General features: G+C 42.0%; 2 protein-coding genes across 4 annotated transcripts in view; both read right to left on the reverse strand.

The window, feature by feature from the left end:
- Nucleotides 1-7,093, reverse strand: part of LOC112068144 (tubulinyl-Tyr carboxypeptidase 2-like) — a 42,169-nt gene extending 35,076 nt beyond the window's left edge. For all 3 annotated transcript variants that reach the window (XM_024135197.2, XM_024135195.2, XM_024135196.2), the window contains exon 1: nt 6,152-7,093. In XM_024135197.2, coding sequence (XP_023990965.1) covers nt 6,152-6,469 — 318 coding nt within the window. In that variant the 5' untranslated portion in view covers nt 6,470-7,093. The remainder of the gene's footprint in view (nt 1-6,151) is intronic.
- A 797-nt stretch (nt 7,094-7,890) lies between these two features.
- LOC112068145 (choline/ethanolamine transporter FLVCR1) lies at nt 7,891-18,198 on the reverse strand. Its single transcript, XM_024135198.2, has 10 exons — nt 17,312-18,198; nt 16,990-17,134; nt 16,459-16,599; nt 15,839-15,906; nt 13,389-13,492; nt 12,537-12,647; nt 12,005-12,110; nt 11,542-11,653; nt 11,234-11,301; nt 7,891-10,710 (listed from the first exon to the last, which is right to left on the reverse strand). The coding sequence occupies exons 1-10, from the start codon at nt 17,972-17,974 to the stop codon at nt 10,624-10,626; spliced, it is 1,605 nt and encodes a 534-aa protein (XP_023990966.1). The 5' UTR covers nt 17,975-18,198; the 3' UTR covers nt 7,891-10,623.
- Nucleotides 18,199-19,446: the final 1,248 nt, after the last annotated feature.

A 19,446-nucleotide genomic window follows, 5' to 3' on the forward strand; every position in this document is an offset into this window, starting at 1 on the left:
TAGGTCTCATCAGCCCTCTACCCCCTACAGATAGGTCTCATCAGCCCTCTACCCCTACAGATAGGTCTCATCAGCCCTCTACCCCCTACAGATAGGTCTCATCAGCCCTCTACCCCCTACAGATAGTGTTCTAAGCTCTCACTCATCACACAGGCTCATTTCAAAAGCTTTTTATCAAAGCTGTGCAAATGAACAAGCAAACAAAATGTGTAATATTCAGCAGTTAGTTGCGCTGAGTCTTATTTCTGAATAATCCCTCACACAATCCCCCTGCCAGCCCTATCTCCACTGTGGAGAGCCTGGAATGGAACATAATTCTGCTGGGTCAGGGAAGGAGTACAGGGGTAGTTCTTTCTTCTCTCCCTCTCTTTACGTCTCTCTCCACAGCAAACGGAGGGATGGGAGGATGAGGATAAGTGCTGACTGAGGAAAGGATTTCCTAGTGCTTGGTATCAGACATCTTCTCAAAGTGTAGCCAACCACATCACATATAGAAATGTAATAACACAACCGTCTAAGAAGAACTTAATTGACACTCAAAGCTGGAATCCTTAATGGTGAAACTGCCAAGTCCATTTGCAATATTACAACAACAAAGAAGTTACTGCAAAGAATGAACACAGTATTTTGGGGGGGACATCATTGCACGTGTGATAGAACAGCAGAATATGTACATGTACTGCAAAAAAAATGAAAAAAAGTGGGGTGGACAGTGGCGCTGTTTCCTCTTCTGCGGATTCCATCTTAAATAGTACAATGTAAACTTGAGTAGCGGCAGCTGTACCCTCGCTTAGACAGCCCGCTTAGAGTTTGTCAAAAGGTCTGATGAAACCAAGATTGAAATCTTTGGCCTAAATGCCAAACATCACATCTGGAGGAAACCTGGCACCATCCCTAAGGTAAAGCATGGTGGTGGGAACATCATGCTGTGGGGATGTTTTTTAGCGACAGGGACTGGGAGAATAGTCAGGATCGAGGGAAAGATAAACGGAGCAAAGTACAGAGAGATCCTTGTTGAAAACCTGCTCCAGAGCGCCCAGGACTTCAGACTGGGGCAAAGGTTCACCTTCCAACAGGACAACAACCCTAAACACACAGCCAAGACAGAGCAGGAGTGGCTTCGGGATAAGTCTCTGAATGTCCTTGAGTGGCCCAGCCAGAGCCCGAACTTGAACCTGATCGAACATCTCTGAGGAGCCCTGAAAACAGTTGTGTAGCGACATTCCCCATCCAACCTGACAGAGCTTGAGGTGTGCCAAGCTTGTAGCGTCATACCCAAGAAGACCCGAGGCTGTAATCGCTGCCAAAGGTGCTTCAACAAAGTACTAAGGGGTCTGATTATTTATGTAAATGTGATATTTCAGTTTTGTATTTTTTATAAATTTTKGGGGAAAAAAGGACTCCATCACTCTCCTTCTTGGTCAAATAGCCCTTACACAGCCTGGAGGTGTGTAGGGTCATTGTCCTGTTGAAAAACAAAATTATAGTCCCACTAAGCGCAAACCAGATGGGAGGGCAAATCGCTGCAGAATACTGTGGTAGCCACGACAGTGTCACCAGCAAAGCACCCCCACACCATCACTCCTCCTCCTCCATGCTTCACGGTGGGAACCACACAWACGGAGATAATCTGTTCACCTACAGTACTCTGCGTCTCTCAAATTTGAACTCATCAGACTAAAGGACAAGCAAGTCTCTTCTTCTTATTGGTGTCCTTTAGTTGTCACGATCGTCATGGGAAGAAGTGGACCAAAGCGCAGCGTGGTACGGGTTCATTCTATTTATTTCTTTAATGAACACCGACAACAACAAAACAAATACGAACGTGACGTTCTGCAGGGCAAAATAACAACCAATGCAAAATTAAGAACCCACAAATGAAAGAGGGAAAAAGGACTGCCTAAGTATGATTCAACGATAGACAACGATAGACAGCTGCCTCTGATTGGGAACCACACTCGGCCAAAAACAAAGAAATAGAAAACATAGAAATAAAGAAACTAGAATGCCCACCCTAGTCACACCCTGGCCTAACCAAAATAGAGAATAAAAACCTCTCTATGGCCAGGGTGTGACATTAGTAGTGGTTTCTTTGCAGCAATTTGACCATGAAGGCCTGATTCAAGCAGTCTCCTCTGAACAGTAGATGTTGAGATGTGTTTGTTATTTGAACTCTGTGATGCATGTATTTAGACTGCAATTTCTGAGGCTGGTAACTCTAATGAACTTATCCTCTGCAGCAGAGGTAACTCTGGGTCTTCCTTTCCTGTGGTGGTCCTCATGAGAGCCAGTTTCATCATAGCTCTTGATGGTTTTTGCGACTGCACTTGAAGAAACTTTCAAAGTTATTGACATTTTCTGTAATGACTGACCTTCATGTCTTAAAGTAATGATGGACTGTCGTTTCTCTTTGCTTATTTGAGCTGTTCTTGCCATAATATGGACTTGGTATTTTACCAAATATGGCTATCTTCTGTATACCACCCTTACCTTGTCACAACACAACTGATTGGCTCGAAAGCATTAAGGAAAGAAATTCCACAAATTAACTTTTAACAAGGCACACCTGTTAATTGAAATGCTTTCCAGGTGACTACCTCGTGAAGCTGGTTGAGAGAATGCCAAGAGTGTGCAAAGCTGTCATCAAGGCAAAGGGTGGCTACTTTGCAGAATCTCAAATATAAAATATATTTTTTATTTGTTTAAGACTTTTTTGGTTACTACATGATTCCATATGTGTTATTTCATAGTGTTGATGTCTTCACTATTATTCTACAATGTTGAAAATAGTAAAAATAAAGACAAGCCCTGGAATGAGTAGGTGTGTCCAAACCTTTGACTGGTACTGTATCAGATAAAAGCATGGAATTATAAAGTGTGTCTTATTTTACTTGTATTCTCAATTAGATGCAGTGTTAGTGTTGAGAGAGTTTACAGAAGCGCAACACACAATGCTCCCAATTCACCCTGTGTAATTAGCTGTCTGCCTGCTCCTCTTTCTTCCTTTCCTTTTCTCCATCTGGAGAAGAGGAGGGTGCCCTGCGGAGCTCAGAGAACTACCGGAGCTGAACGTAAGAGTGTGTGACTCAACTTAATTCCTTATTATAAAGGTGTGAAAGACTTCTTATTAAAAAAAAGAGGACAATTACGCAGAGGGAAATGGAGACAAGCTTTGAAATGTATATTTCAGCACTGCAGTAAGTGGGATAGTATTAACACCTGGTGACCTTACTGAGCAAGGCTGAGGCTGGCAATGCATGGTCTGTCTGTCTGTAGACGTACCATACGTTCCTCACAGGTGGACAAGCGGGAATTAAAAGGTAGTTCAAAGAGGGACTTTCTCCCTTTCCGTCCAGCCGTCCCCTGTCTGTCTGTTCCCCAGCTTTAGAGAGGTCGTGTGGGGGTCGAACAGGCCGTCCCCTGTGTGGTGACTCTAATCTAACTTTACTTCCCCAGGGGACATCACTGAAACCTGATAGCGACAGCCAAGATGTGACTGCAGCACCAAAGACCCTGGGCATCTGTCTCTCTCAAGAAGATAGTTGGGCATTGGTCAGAGACTAGGCCTGTTCAGAGCATGATTGCTTACGGTTTTCATGTGATTACCATAAAGGTACCATAAAACATTAGATTGAACCTTCTCCCATTGGACTGCATGTGAAATAAAAACAAATACATAAATTATTTTTCATTCAGTAGCACCACATTTGGAGATCAGTTTATWAATTTTTTTATCTGTTATTTTACCAGGTAAGTTGACTGAGAACACATTCTTATTTACAGCAACAACCTGGGGAATAGTTACAGGAGAGATGAATGAGCCAATTGTAAGCTGAGGATGATTAGGTAGCCATGATGGTTTGAGGGCCAGATTGGGAATTTAGCCAGAACACCAGGGTTAACACCCCTACTCTTACAATAAGTGCCATGGGATCTTTAATGACCTCAGAGAGTCAGGACACCTGTTTAACGTCCCATCCGAAAGACAGCACCCTACACAGGGCAATGTCCCCAATCACTGCCCTGGGGCATTGGGATATTTTTTAGACCAGAGGAAAGAGTGCCTCCTACTGGCCCTCCAACACCACTTCCAGCAGCATCTAGTCTCCCATCCAGAGACTGACCAGGACCAGCCCTGCTTAGCTTCAGAAGAAAGCCAGCAGTGGTATGCAGGTATGCAGTTCAGACTAACCAAATCCTATTGTGATGCAATGAGGTGCACATGAGGTAAGTTTGAAACAGAATGGGAGGCTTTGGGCTGAAAGCCTGTTTTGTTTCCTGTAAAAAGCTTTTTGGAAAGAATTATGCCATAACAGATTATCCTAGAATCAAATCCGAGATGGTGGATTAGTTCGCTCACAACCAACCCCTTCAAATAATCAGGGCAAAGTAAGGCCACAGAGCTCACGCAGTGGTGTTACCATTCCTGACATGGCATAGTAATGTTACCATAATATCAATAGAGCAGAACATAGAGAAATACAGTATTTCAGGAGACCGAGAGTCAAATCTGCTAACGTCTTACCAACATGCCATATGGGTGGGACAGTGGAACCATGTATCAAGTTTCCAAAACAATGAATGACTACAGGTAAATACAGAAAACCCTTGCAAAAATTGCAAGGAATGAATGGATCACGAGGCACGCTTTAATCACACCTCCAGTCCTCAGAGTGTGCTGCAGGTTGATGCTGTCTGACACTTCACAGGTTTCTCTCTGTAGCCTATAGCTCTGTATGAATACATGTGAGTTCCACAGACAGCAGTGCAATGCTCATTCGTTCCTCCACACAGTTACCCAGACACTGGCCCTGAGGTTATCCCTGAGCTGCCTGTAACACTGCCCAGTCTCTTTAATGAGTTAGCTAGCCCAACGGCTGCACCTGGAGATCACAGGCTGGTCAAGCAGGCCTCAATATAGGTCACTGTTACTTCTGGGATATTCAGGACTCCACTCTCCTTTCACACTTTTTGGGCCATTTGTGTTTTTCAAAACAGTGTTAAGTTACCGCCTAGTATTGCGTAAGAATGCAGAACACAACTACCATTCACCTATTCACAAAGGCATAGCCTATAGATAGTGTTTGTGTTGGTTTATTCTTGAGTGGAGAGGGTTAGATGATGGACAATGGTATATAATGGCATGAGTGAAATCCCACAGGACTGACCAGGCCTACAGGTTACTGTTATTGTGGACTGCCAAAGGGTAGTTCATAAGACACTGAACATAAAAGCAAGTTTCACACTGTCCCTTGATGATGCAGCACCAAAGCAGCCCCTGGTCATAGCTCCAACAACTAGTGCAGAAGCAGCACCAAGAATGGACACAGACTGTGGCAATTACAAAGATTCCTGTGTGCATTGTTGTCATATGCTTTATATAGCTGACAGTGTACTATGAGCTTGGGATTTGCCATCACATGCACTAATTGCCGGCGTACAAATTAGTAATGCTCCAGAGTCTCCTTTCTCAGCACAGTCCCACTCCCACCAGTGACAGAGAAAGAGGCTCTCAACACTGATCCCTGCTTGGTGACACTCAGTCCCAGTTATGTCTGGCCTCTGATGAAATTACTCAGGCAATGTAGTGTCCTGTTGGATGCCAGGGCAGGCTGAAATAGTCTGCATGCCTTAATGCTTCATTCCTCAACAGGATAATCAGGAAAGACTTTCAGGAGGAAATCTTCAACTCATCCTGTTATGTTCCTGTGAACACTACTCTCTGTTATTATCTATGCATAGTCACTTTAATAACTCTACCTACATGTACATATTACCTCAATTACCTCGACTAACCGGTGCCCCCGCACATTGACTCTGTACCGGTACCCACTGTATATAGCCTCGCTATTGTTATTTTACTGCTGCTCTTTAATTATTTGTTACTTTTATTTCTAACTTTTTGTAGGTATTTTCTTAAAACTGCATTGTTGGTTAAGGGCTTGTGAGTAAGTATTCACTGTACGGTCTACTACACCTGTTGTATTCGGTGCATGTGATTTGATGGATTCTTTGCATGGATGGAATTGCAAATGGTATTTGTTGAATTGCAATTTGAAGCATATGTCAGTGTTGGTTATTACATGGTAATTGCACAGGATTTTTAGGACAATATCACTGCTTATCTGTCTAGTTTTGAGGCTATACTTACTTTGGGAAGATATGCAGCATTCCTTATCTTGCTGACCATGTCTTGTCCATCGGGGTGTACTTTGGCTACATGAGTCCACATCCTCTCCCAAGTGACACCCTCAATGGGAAAACCAGTTCTGTTCACGTAAAAGAGCACACCCCCATCTTTCTCATCTTCTTCTCCCGATGAACGTCCAGCGTTGTTGGGGGTGCTAAGGGTGGCAGATTCAGCACCCGGGCTCGAGTTGCAATATGTACTGCCACTGGTACTTTTGGATCGGTGCCTCCCCATCTTAGCTGCAGATGAACAAGTGCTAGTGGCGTTGGGTCCAGTCATCGTTCAATTCAAAAGTGGAGGTCCCTGCAGATGGCAGCCCGTGATGATTCCACTTGCTTTTGTCAATAACCCAGGCTTCCTATAACATGTTGCTGTACCAATATCCACTACCGTACATCCAAATAACGGATACTGCAATTACTCAAATAAACGAAATTAAGAAAAAAATCGCATATGTCAAGCTTTTTAGGTAGAAATGCACCAGAAAAAAATATGCATTTCATATTCAGCTAAGCATAATCTTTACTCATTAAAAAGACTGAAAGATGCCACCAAGTAATCAAACCGCAAAGCATAACCTACTTAAATACCGCATAGTGTGTGGACCATTCATAACAATGTAGTTTGCTGGTTAGCCGTAGTAGAATATTCACGGTTTGGCTCGCTCCTCTTTAACTTCATGCTTTGCTCAGAACACTGCTGGAACGTATGACCCCCACAGCTTGAGACAACCCCTGCAATGCATTCCGATCCGTTCGTAGTCTACATATTTCCCCAATATCGAGTAAGCTATTCGAAAGCTTTGTCCTCATGATGAAAACTCCTCTTTGGTAATTTAGTCATCCATCACATGGTTAATTTTTTGCTTAAATGATGTCACTATGTGGTTCTGTCTATAGTAACCCCGGCAGCCAGCCGCGTTCTAAATTATTTCATTGGGTGTAGCAACAAAGAGAGGCGGACTTACGTAGACTTCATACCAAATAAGGAACTAGTCCCTTGCTGTGATTGGTGGCGATAGCGGATGAGGGCGTCAACAAGGGAAATTTGCAAAAAAATTGGATATTTTTTTTCACCACTGGTCAACACTTTTAAAGTCGTACTGTCATACAGGTCGTTACAATGTAACAACTTCACACTGATTCAAGGTAACCAGTTGGTGTCGGACGTGAAATGGTCAGTGGCTATTCAGAAAGTAAACTTATGGACATACTTACATATTGTCCAAGATGATCAAAGGCTTGATTGTTAATGCATAGAACCAATAAGTATTGTTAAGTGATAGGAGGACATTTTATTTATGTATCAAAATACCCTAGCGGGATATCAAGGTTAGGCCTACTTGTTTAGAAATGTGAACATATGCACTCCAGTAACAGGCTAGTTGGTCAAATATGCACAATTTCTGGACAATGTCAGCCAATTCTAATTGGGTTTTCTAACTTTCTCTACACGTTTTCCAGTATTGGGAAAACCTAGAGCTAGCATTTCAATCACTTATGATACTGTCACAAAAAAACATAATTTGTTGAACCATCAAGTTATTAGAACACAGTATGCTTTTAAAATTGATTTGCATATTGGTCACCACATGAAGAAACCGTTGTTACAATGTCTAAGTCATTACTACTCTTCTGTAACCACCTCATTGACTCCAAGTTATAAAAAAGATGCAAAATAATAACAACCACTGACAATACTGAGCGGAAAATCCTTTTATTGTATTGTTTTCACTTCCAATTACCATTATCTGCAGATAAGCAAGTATCCATGTGGCCCCTTTCCACGGACAAAATTCAAAGGACAAAAAACATAAGCAATACAAACACCTTAGTTTTACAGTACACTCTGGGGCACTTTGAAGGGATTGTGCAACATCATACACATTATATAGCAGCTGCAGTGTAAGTGTTGGCACTGACTATACTGTGGATTACATTGCTAAATTATAATCAGGCTGTCAGAGACTTTAGATAGTGGCGTGTCAAAGCCATATAATAATAGATGGTTAATTGTCACATACACCAGATAGGTGCAGTAAAATGTGTGGTTTTATAGCCATAGTAGCACAGCACCCCTGGAGTAGGGTTACGTGCATTGCTCAAGGGCACATTGATGGATGTTCTACCTTGTCGGCTGGGGTATTCGAACCAGCAACCTTTCGGTTACTGACGCAACGCTCTAACCGCCATTCTACCATATGGTGTATTGCACATACACTACATAACCAAAAGTATGTGGACCCAGCTTCAAAGTAGTGGATTTGGCTATTTCAGCGACACCCGTTCCTGAAAAGGTGTATAAAATCCAACAAGTCAGTTCGTCCAAATTTCTGCCCTGCTAGAGCTGCCCCGGGCAACTGTAAGTGCTGTTATTGTGAAGTGGAAACGTCTAGGAGCAACAACAGCTTAGCCGCGTAATTGGTAGGCCACAGAAGCTCACAGAATGGGACCGCCGAGTGCTGAAGTGCGTTGCGCGTAAAAATCATCTGTCCTCGGTCTCAACACTTACTACAGAGTTCCAAACTACCTCTGGAAGCAACATCAGCACAATAACTGTCTGTCGAGAGCTTCATGAAATGGGTTTCCACTTGGTGGAGGAGAAATAATGGTCTGGGTCTGCATTTTATGGTTGGGACTAGGCCCCTTAGTTCCAGTGAACGGAACTCTTAACGCTACAGCATACAATGACATTCTAGACGATTCTGTACTTCCAACTTTGGGGCAACAGTTTGGGGAAGGCCCTTTCTGTTTCAGGATGACAATGCCCCCGTGCACAAAGTGAGGTCCATACAGAAATGGTTTGTTGAGATTGGTATCAAAGAACTTTACTGGCCTGCACAGAGCCCTGACCTCAACCCCATCGGACACCTTTGGGATGAATTGGAATGTCGACTGTGAGCCAGGCCCAACATCATTGGGCGAACTTACTAATGCCCTTGTGGCTGAATGGAAGCAAGTCCCGGCAGCAATGTTCCAACATCTAGTGAAAAGCCTTCCCAGAAAAGTGGAGGCTGTTATAGCAGCAAAGTGGGGACCAACTCCATATTAATGCCCATGATTTTGGAATGAGATGTTCGACGAGCAGGTGTCTACATACTTTTGGCGATGCAGTGTAAATACTGTATATAATTAGTTCAGTTTGGATGTACTCATTCTTAATTGGGGACAAATAAGAATGAGTGTCTATGCAAGGATTACATTTAATACAAGTATTAATTTCAGTGGTCTTTGAAATATCAAGAGCTTGGTAAATGGAATAAATTTGAAGTAAGATAAATAAATAATTGAGACATAACTACATTGCTATAAAACATGTAATAAGTTCATTATCAAAATTAGAAAAAAGCAATGAAATGTTATGAATGTCCATATAGAAATGGTACTTCTTCATTATTCAGAACTAAGTAAAATGCTAGAAAAGAAAGGAAAACATCTGTCAACCAAATAAATATTTTTTCTACAGTCATAAGTAGCTAAATAATAACATTCGCTCTGACACCCAAATATGAATAATTATAAGCACATATCCTGCAGGAAGCAGGATGACATATAAAGGCATATGGATTGGATCTTCTGATTAATGATTGGATGAGAGGATTTATTCCTGTTAAAACAAAGAAAATACAAGAGCCAATAGAGTGGTTTAGAAATGTTCTGGGAGATGGCTACTGTGCATAGTCTTTAAAGACACAGAGTGAGCTATATAAGCTCCTATGAAGGTTTGGAGATGTTTGAATTGTGATGCTGCAGTCATTATGACTCCTGTTTGTGCTTCATCATCCACACAGCATTCTTAGTATTTCCACAAAATCCCTCTAGGTGGCGCTGCTATACCATTAGCTACCTATCTCGGCAGAACAATTATCTGTGCCATGTATTCAACAAACGTATCAATGTTTTAACACTTTCAAAAGCATTCATGTTAGTAATATACTGAAAAGTAGACTGTGCATGTTGCACATTTGCCATATGCCTTGTGCACCTTGTGTKTCATATTTGGTCCATATTTGTATGAATGGCTTAAATCTCAAGACAAGAAGTAACAATGATCATCCTCACAGGCCAAGGCAGGTCAGAGATCCTACATTCTATGCTCCAGTGTGGTTCTGTATTATGCCTTAAATAGGTTTAAATAAGCACCACTTCATGAACCAGAGATGATGGTGATTGTAGAGACAGTAGTGGATCATCAAGCAGAAGAAGCAGGGGGACTATGGGAAGTCTGAAAGGTGTATTTGAGTGCTTATAGTTTACCTGTCTGTAAACAAATCATGGCTCAGCTAAAACCACTACAGTAAAAAGATTATCATAATAACACATTACAAGATACAATCCAGAGAAAATGGAGATTTCAAGTAACCTCAGGAAACTTTGTTGAATGCGCTGTAGGCCTCCAAAATGTTCCGTAGATTGTTAAGCGACCTATTTGGGTTACAGTGAGGTCTCCTGGGAAAAGCTGACAGATGTGTCCATCTTGGCGCCATTGGTTGGCTTGTCTGATAGGCACTTAGTAGTGACCTAAGACAAGAGGAGGAAGATATATTTAATTAAAGTCTTACATAGTCCTTTCATGAGAAGAGTCTTCTCATCACTCAAGTGGCTAGTAACAATGGCATAAGCCAATCACTGTTCATTAAACCAACACAGTGGGGTGCATAATCACAGAGCCAAATTCTAACGTCATAGGGCATCTCAACTGCCTGAAGACTATTTCAAATAATGCATTGAAAATACATGAATTAAAAGGTTTTATTTTCTTTCACTCTGCTCTATGCACAATACAGATTCACATTAGACAAGCCGAAAGACTGTTCTGTCTTTTGATGTTTACCCGGGTCTTGATGTGGGCAATCTCATGACATATGAGACAGCTTCAAAATGGCTGTCAATGTAAAATAACAAGCAGACTAGTGACCTGACCTCTGCGTGTGATACATCATTCAAGGAAAAGGTCACAAGTGATTGAGGGGGTGACCTTTCAGCAGAAAKAAAAAATAAAAGAGAAAATCTCTCTGAGGGAAAAGGAGAGAACGTGACTTACTGCTTGAAGAGTTTTGCTGTCAATGCCCATGTTGACATTGTTCCTTTTCAGTTCTGATTTTATTAAGGCTGAAACAAAACAAAAGAAAGTGATTAAGAGAGCCTCAAACAATATATAAACATAAACATTTGTGGCGTAGCCTTCATAGTATTGTTATGTATTGTATTATATTGTATTCTCAGTCTGTTTCAGTTTTCATAGCAGAAGGTGAATCATATGGAAGACATGCATACTCCACAGAACAGAGCAGAACAGATGAGAGCAGAACAGATCAGAGCAGAACAGATCAGAGCAGTGAGCCAACCAACCTGTGAGAAAGATACCCAGGAAGATCCAGACACAGATGAACAGGTTCCCAGCCAGGGGGTTATAGTCTGTTGTCAGTTTCCCCTGGATCAAAGTAAAAATAATCCCAAAGATCTGAGGGAAGAAGGTGATATGAGAGTGAGAAAACATTGGACACCTGTATTGTCTCAAGGGTATACAAGCATTATACTAACTGACAAAACACATTGCCTTCCCACTTGGCAAAGAAGCTTAACCTGTATGAAGAATCAGAATAGAAAGTATATACTGTGTGGATATATACTTGTTTGAAAATGGTTGTGGTTTGGGTAAGGTTACACAATATCCTGTTAAGAGGAGGACACATTTTGTGTTGTATGAGAATGCACAAAAGTATTTACCTGAAATATTCTCTGGAGTCAGTCACACATGGTTCCACAAACAATGAAAAAGACTTGTGATTGTTAGCACGTGTTTGGGGCTCACCTGTGCAAAAGCATTAAGGAGACCAGAGGATGTCCCTTCCGATTCAGGATATGTAATTTCAACCCCAAACTCAAAGCCAAGCGGAAGGTAACCTGTCATGAAGAACCTACAGAATGACAAAATCATCAGTGAACCATGGCTGCCCTCAGGGAAAACAGACTGCTTTATGGCGATGCCGTTGTTTTGGTTGAACATAGCCTCTGGCCACTACATAGCTAATAAAGTGGAATTGTGTGTGTGAGTGTTTACCTTCAAAACATACAAGAGCAAGAGGAACTGATGACAAAATAATTAACGACAAGAAAAGAAGGTGCCTGTTTTTTAACGCCATACTGTTCACTAGATCTTCATGTTGACACAATGTGCAACATTGGCAATTATAACTATATTACTTCTTAATTGTCATTTCAAGAACTTATTTACAATTTTAGAACAAACCAGGTCGTCATTGTAAATAAGAACGTGTTCTTATTTGACTTACCTGTATAAATAAAGGTGAAATAATAAAAAATACAAAGCAGGGTTATCTTACCCCAGCACCCCAGCAGTGAAGAACACCAGGTAAATGGTGTTGAGGTTCAGAGTGAAGCTGAACAGCACCATACCAATGAAAGACAGGATGTACACTATCAGAGTGGTCATTCTGAGGAACAAGCACAGGACAGAACATCGTTGGGAATAAAAGTGGATGTTCTATACAGAGGCTCACAATTGAAGAGGGAATAGTCCGGTATCATGGGGCAGGGAAAATGTACGTCACTCCCACCTTCATCATTCTCTCTATGTCTCAGGGACTTACTGTACATAGCCTATATAAGTTGACTTTATTATGAATTACTTCATAGCTTGCTGAAAATGTCCCTGATTCTAACCATTGGTTTCATACCCAACCCAGCACCTGTATGAATAGCATATCAGAACACATCACAGTTCTCCAGAGGATAATAAGTTAAGCAGAGGGTGACTTTCAGAGCAAATGAGAATGCTTAGTCATGTGAGAAATCTCCCTAAATCTGATTAGTCAAAATGACTTGCATTAAGAGCATGTTACTTCAAACCTGTGTTAATTGGATCTGAACTGGCAGGACATCATTTTTGGAATGTACAGCAGGCTGCTTATCTAAAGGATGAGTTAAAACTCATACACTTCAGTTTGTCTTTACAACACTTCCCTTTCTAGTAACCGCAGAGTACTGTATGTCCAGAAAAAAAGCCACCTTAGCGCACAAAGTCTCCAGAAATAACCGTAACGCTTTAGAAAGACATACTGTAACTGCCTTCTGCAACTCACAACTGCATCATGTGCAACATAGTTTAATAGCTGTGTCACCGAAGAATGTAGTGATTTATGTCACTGGCAGTTGGGCTTGGGGATGGTACCTACTTGTAGGTTTTGGTGTGGTCCAGCCACAGTCCACAGATGATGGAGCCCACCATTCCAGCCACCACCAGTGTCAGGCCAATCCTGCCTGCATTCAGCTCCTGGTTCTGGGGTGAAGAGGTTGATGTTAGTGGAAGGTACAGCAGGCTTTTCCAGGGACATGTGTCACACTATCATATTCGCATGAAGGGCCACCCACCAAAAAAGGGCCACCACCCATCAGAAAAGCCATTCCATGACACAGGAAACAAAACTGCAAGGTTTCAACATCATTACATAGATAGCTTTTTGAATATGAACACTGTGGTTCAAGACTTGTAAAAGTTTAACATTAGTTCAATATTATGAATCAAAGGTACAATTTCGAAATCATAGCGCATTTTGGGTAATTCCTCCCAGCAACATTATGAGGTTGACATGTCACACGTTACGCTGTTCATGCTTACAGAAAGCAACATATTTATCGGACGAGAGGAATCCCAAAATAATAAAAGATTAGAAGTTGTTGAAACGTGCTAAATGAATTTTTYTCAGATGCCAAACCAGCGCTTTATGTAGCTGTCGGCACCTTGAATGTTTTGTGAGCTGTATTAGCTAGCAAACGTTGTGCTTTCTTTCGTTTGGCTAGCAGGAAAAACAAAGCAATGATGGCCTTGTAGGCTAAATACATCTGCCAAAGCGACTTCTATTAACTGCGAAAACCAATGCACATGGTTGAAATATATTTCCTTATTTCAGGGTTCATCTGGATCAGTGAAGGACGGGTAACGTGTTGCTTGACCTTATGCAAGGGCGAACACTGAACGGACAAATAGTTCTCTGTTCTGTGTGCCAGTGTGCAACAAAAGCAACCAAGGTGAAAAATGGCAACGTCAGAACGTTGCTAGGGAAATTACCCAAGATGTGCTGTGATTTCGATGCTAAATATAGTAACTTTGATTTTTATTTTTTATTTTTTTTATTTTATTTAACCGTTATTTTACCAGGTAAGTTGACTGAGAACACGTTCTCATTTGCAGCAACGACCTGGGGAATAGTTACAGGGGAGAGGAGGGGGATGAATGAGCCAATTGTAAACTGGGGATTATTAGGTGACCGTGATGGTTGAGGGCCAGATTGGGAATTTAGCCAGGACACCGGGGTTAACACCCCTACTCTTACGATAAGTGCCATGGGATCTTTAATGACCTCAGAGAGTCAGGACACCCGTTTAACGTCCCATCCGAAAGACGGCACCCTACACAGAGCAGTGTCCCCAATCACTGCCCTGGGGCATTGGGATCTTTGTTTAGACCAGAGGAAAGAGTGCCTCCTACTGGCCCTCCAACACCACTTCCAGCAGCACCTGGTCTCCCATCCAGGGTTAAAGATTGCAGTTTTACACGTTCTGAATGAGACAGTGTTCCTGTTCATAACATTATCTATATGTTTGATGGGTGGCTCTTGGACTAACATGGCTAAAGCAGAAAAACTCACCAGAAGCGGGCAGGCAGAGCAAGCAGAGATAGGCGAATGGAAAGGACAGGACAGGCAGAACAGTGACTATACGCTAGCAGGATAGTCCATAACTCCAATCATCTTTGTTGATAGGGATGTTTGGTTTCCATACATGGATGAATTGGTCTAATTTAGCATGTACGGTAAAGCCTCAACCCATAGCTACCTCTTCCAGTTCAAATGAGCTCTAAAAAAACATTTGTATTGTTTTTGTGTATGACTACAGCGCCTGCGATAAAACTCAAAAATAGAGACACTTTCTCACTGAGCGAGGCGTCAAAGCAGACAACCCACCCGCCCGGCTTCAGTTGGGTCATTATAATTCAAAACAATGCATTCAAAAATAAATCACATACACCCCTCGCATGCTCACCTTTGGTGAGTTTAGGCCATAAGCTAAAAGTTGAGGCTCAAGAGGACACCAGACAAAATATGGCCTGGATGCATGTATACTTTAGAAAGAAAAGGAGAGCCGCACGCTCTAGGAGCTCAGATGCAATACTTTAATAACCAACGTTTCGACAGCCAAGCTGGATGCATGTATAACCTTAAAGCTGGTCACATGGTCTGTCGGTTTAGGGGGTACAGTTCAGGGATTTATGGAAGGTCTGGTGGGAAAGTGATGTTTCCATCATTTGACATTTTACAGTGAGAGGAGGCTGCTACTAGAGTTCACGGAATGTTGCTTGTCTTTCAGTCTTTCAACCAACCCTGACTGTCTCTCTCCTCCAAGGGTAGCAGGCATGCGTGAAAAGTGGTTATGAACTACAAACAGGAGACAATGGATTCGTGCCCTGTCATGGTTTGAGCTCTCATTTCACTCCCTTTTCCTTCAAGTGTTTTACTTTTGTGCCGTTCCAGAGCTTGTGTTTGATCTAGCTATGCATGTAGTAAATCAACCCATCAAATAATCTTGATTTTCAGTAATTGGAACACACATTTTGTACTTCACTTACCTCGTAAAATGCCATAATCATCTGATTGAGAAGTGTTGACACAGAGTAGAAAGAACCAGTCATGATACCTAAAAGAAAATGTATTTATTTTACTGTTTTATCCCGACATAGTGATAAACTTCAATAATCTGTATAGTACACACAAAACCATGAAATTTAACTGAACACCAACAAAAGAAACTCAAATTCAAGAAAGGATTAGCTAATAACCGGACTGAGCACTGACTGGGCAGTCAGTCTGCCTTGGGGTGTATGGGGTTAAAGACAGAAGGATCTCATAATGAACAACTATCCCCAGGAAACAATCAGTGGAATGGACAGAATGCTACAACAAGAGACTTTGAAGGACAGCACACAGGATAATTGGCCTGGCCCCAGATCTGTGTGTGACCTCAAACTTTCATTGTCATGTAATAAACTTTGTAATGACAACAAACACAACAGATGAGTTAGCTAAAGCACAGATCTGAGTCCAGGCTACTGGCAAGTAGTCAGGTGTCTCACCATAACTTTTAAGAAGCTTTAGGTTACTGCGTGTAATACAGCAGTAATACCATAGTTATAGTGTAGTTACAAGATAAGGCGTAAGATAAGGGAAGATTATAAGTCTGGTGTCTCACCATAACTGATGAGGAGTAGGATGAAAGGTTTGTTCTTGAACAGGTTGATGATGGACTGTCTGTAGGAGTAGTCTTCAGGAGCACAGTCAGGTAGGACAGCCTGAGCTTGGCTGGGAGGTAGTGGGGGTCTGTCTTCCATGACTAGGAGAAAAGAGACACAGACAACATCAACACATTTGTCTGGAAAGTAGTGGGGGTCTGTATTTTATGTCTAGGAGAGAAGTGTCATAGTCAACACTAACACTGTATTTACAGCTTTACAACATAATGGACAAGTGTTTCTCTGTTTCTTGCTTCAAAAGCACTCAGTAGCATATGACTGCAACGACTCCTATGCAAACCTGGTTTACAGTGGTATGTTTGAATGGTTGGTATGTTTGTATGGTATCCGTAGCCTGTGGAAAATATAAGTGCAGTCGTCTGGACCTATGGAATTTGTTGCTACAGTGACTATGATGTGCTATCCACCGGGTGCATTTCTGCAGAGTACCATTCCAGATGGCATGACAAGGCTTGTCTCAACTTAATTACCAATTACAGTCAAGATGAACAGAGCAGTGGAGACTACAGCCGTCCCATAAAACATAATGCTGATGTTGTGTCCCATCAGCTCTATGTCTTCCACAGTGTTGGGGACCAGGACAGGGGGAAGCAGGAAGCCAATAGCAGTGCCCAGCTAAAGAGGGATCAGACAAATTCATCAATGTCACACATACTCCATCAAAATACAGAAATGTCATTTTTATACAGCAGTCAAACATGTACACAGCATTAGCCTGTAACGTTTACAATGTCATTAGGCTAAGGGATTCATTAGGAGCCCCCAATCACATGACTCAATAGGCCTACACACCTGGTTACCTAGCACGGCTGTTGCACATGCGGTAGACACCTCCTTCGGGCCAAACCACACTGATGCAATCCTAGAGGGCAGCCCGAGGATGAAGACTTGGGCTACGGAACATATTATCTGTGCAAACACTGTTACACCGAAAAGATCGGTCCGGACGCTGGCGCATTTCACCCACGCACCGACGCAGTTGAAACCCGCGCCCATAAGGGCTGTCAATTTCAGTCCTTTTTTATCCAGTAACCATGTTGCGGGGAAGATCAAAGGCACATACGCAACCATGTATACAATTGACAGCCAATCGATCTTGTCGCTGGATACATTGTAGAAGTGGGCGAAAATGTTGGTGATGATGCTGTACTGGATCCATTGAAATGCGTTGACGAGGGAGTAGAGGCTGAACACAGCTAAAACGGCGAATCTTCTCCAAAAGAGCTTAGTTTCGATACATTTTTCATCTCCAGGAAGCATAGCCTGTTTCTCATCTGGCGGTATCTCCTGTTCCAACGCCTTCGAGTCCAGTTCTGTCAGATGTGCCGCTCCATTCGTTAGGTCGAAGTACTGATCCCCGGTTGGGACTGCTCCGTTATGCACCGGCGTCTTGATGTTTATTTCCGATGCGTTGTCAAGCCGCAAATGCTCCTGTACTAACTCGCCAGCCACCATGATGCTGGGCGGACGTTGCCTATCTCTATACCTTATAGTCAGGAAGTACGTTTACACAAAATAGGGCAGAGCCAACATTCAGTTAGTAGGTAATACAAAACTATTCATACCGTTTAGAAAAATACCTTTTAAAATGTTGTTGGCTATCTGTGTTATTCACTCTCATATAAAGCGCCTTCTTTCGCATGGTAGCCTATGTCGGTGGCGCTTTAGTGGATGCGCAGGGGATGCGCATGGGATGGGGGCAGGGTGCATTTACATCACACAACTCACACATGGAGGCCTTCCGATGATGACTCCGACCAATCAAAATGCAGGATTTGGAGGGCTCTCCGAAGGGACTGTGTTATAGTAGCACTAACTCTACAGTACGGTTATGATCCCCAACCAGTCCCAAATATGTGAACGAAACAAGTGCGCACCGGCCTCTATGCATAGTTGATGAAGAAAAAATATTGTGATAGTAATTTGCTGTTATTCAAATAAACTGCATAATTTCCTAAATAGTATTGAGGTTCAAAGGTGGTATCGTTCGTTAGTGACACATAGTCTCCTCAATTATCTCTCCCTAATCCTAATCTTAGTTAAATCCAGTAGGCCTGCCTAGCCTATTGGACACTCGCACTAGAAAACTAATGATTAGACAATGTGTAATGAAATCATCCACCTCAATGACATAGGCCTAAAAAATATAATTGCTCAGTTAATTGTAGGCCTTAATAGCTACAATAGATTTATAGATGGGATGTTACACTTTTATTAGGCCAGGGTGTATTGATGCATTTGAAAACGTGGGTCTTCAACTCATCCTCAGATTTACCCATTTTCAAAAGGTTACTTTTCAAGAGCCACTGGCACACGTAACTCCCTTCCACTATATCATTATGAATTCTAATAATTTAGTAATTTAATTGGATCTGTATGATGTCACAGTCAGCTTTGTTGCGCGAAATTCTCAGGTTTCCAACTCCATGGAAGCCGCAGCGGGGCTAGAAGGCACCAAAAAGCGCTCAATACAACACCTCATTATACACCACATCATTTGGCTGCTATTTGCTATAGCGCAGTGGCGACCCATCATTCAGTGCAGGTGGGGCAGAACCCCAGCTGTTTCAGCCCCACCTGTGTAGCTAAAAAATATATATATATATATTTGGCTTGTTTTGCATGTTATTTTGGCATTCATTTGTGTCACATATCAGTTTGCTAACAATGTAAAAACAAAATACAGTGCATTCTGAAAGTATTCAGACCCCTTGACTCTTTCCACATTTTGTTACTTTACAGCCTTATTCTAAAAGGGTTTCAATAGTTTTTTTCTCATCAATCTGCACACAATACCCCTTAATGACAAAGTAATTTGTGGAAATGTGTTAAAAATAAAAAATGAAATATCACATTCACATAATTATTCTGACCCTTTGCGCAGTACTTTGTTGAAGCAGTGATTACAGCCTCAAATCTTCTTGGGT

This window comes from Salvelinus sp. IW2-2015, unplaced genomic scaffold (assembly GCF_002910315.2).
Source record: "Salvelinus sp. IW2-2015 unplaced genomic scaffold, ASM291031v2 Un_scaffold86, whole genome shotgun sequence".
NCBI classification, from domain to species: Eukaryota; Metazoa; Chordata; class Actinopteri; order Salmoniformes; family Salmonidae; genus Salvelinus; species Salvelinus sp. IW2-2015.

What these genes read in the sequence shown, in the direction of transcription:
- LOC112068145 (XM_024135198.2), bottom strand. Translation starts at nt 17,974, where the DNA reads ATGGTGGCTGGCGAGTTAGTACAGGAGCATTTGCGGCTTGACAACGCA. An exon ending in CAGCCGTGCTAGGTAACCAG is followed by an intron (nt 17,135 to 17,311) that starts GTGTGTAGGCCT and finishes ATCCCTCTTTAG; the next exon opens with CTGGGCACTGCTATTGGCTT. An exon ending in GTTCATCTTGACTGTAATTG is followed by an intron (nt 16,600 to 16,989) that starts GTAATTAAGTTG and finishes CTTTTCTCCTAG; the next exon opens with TCATGGAAGACAGACCCCCA.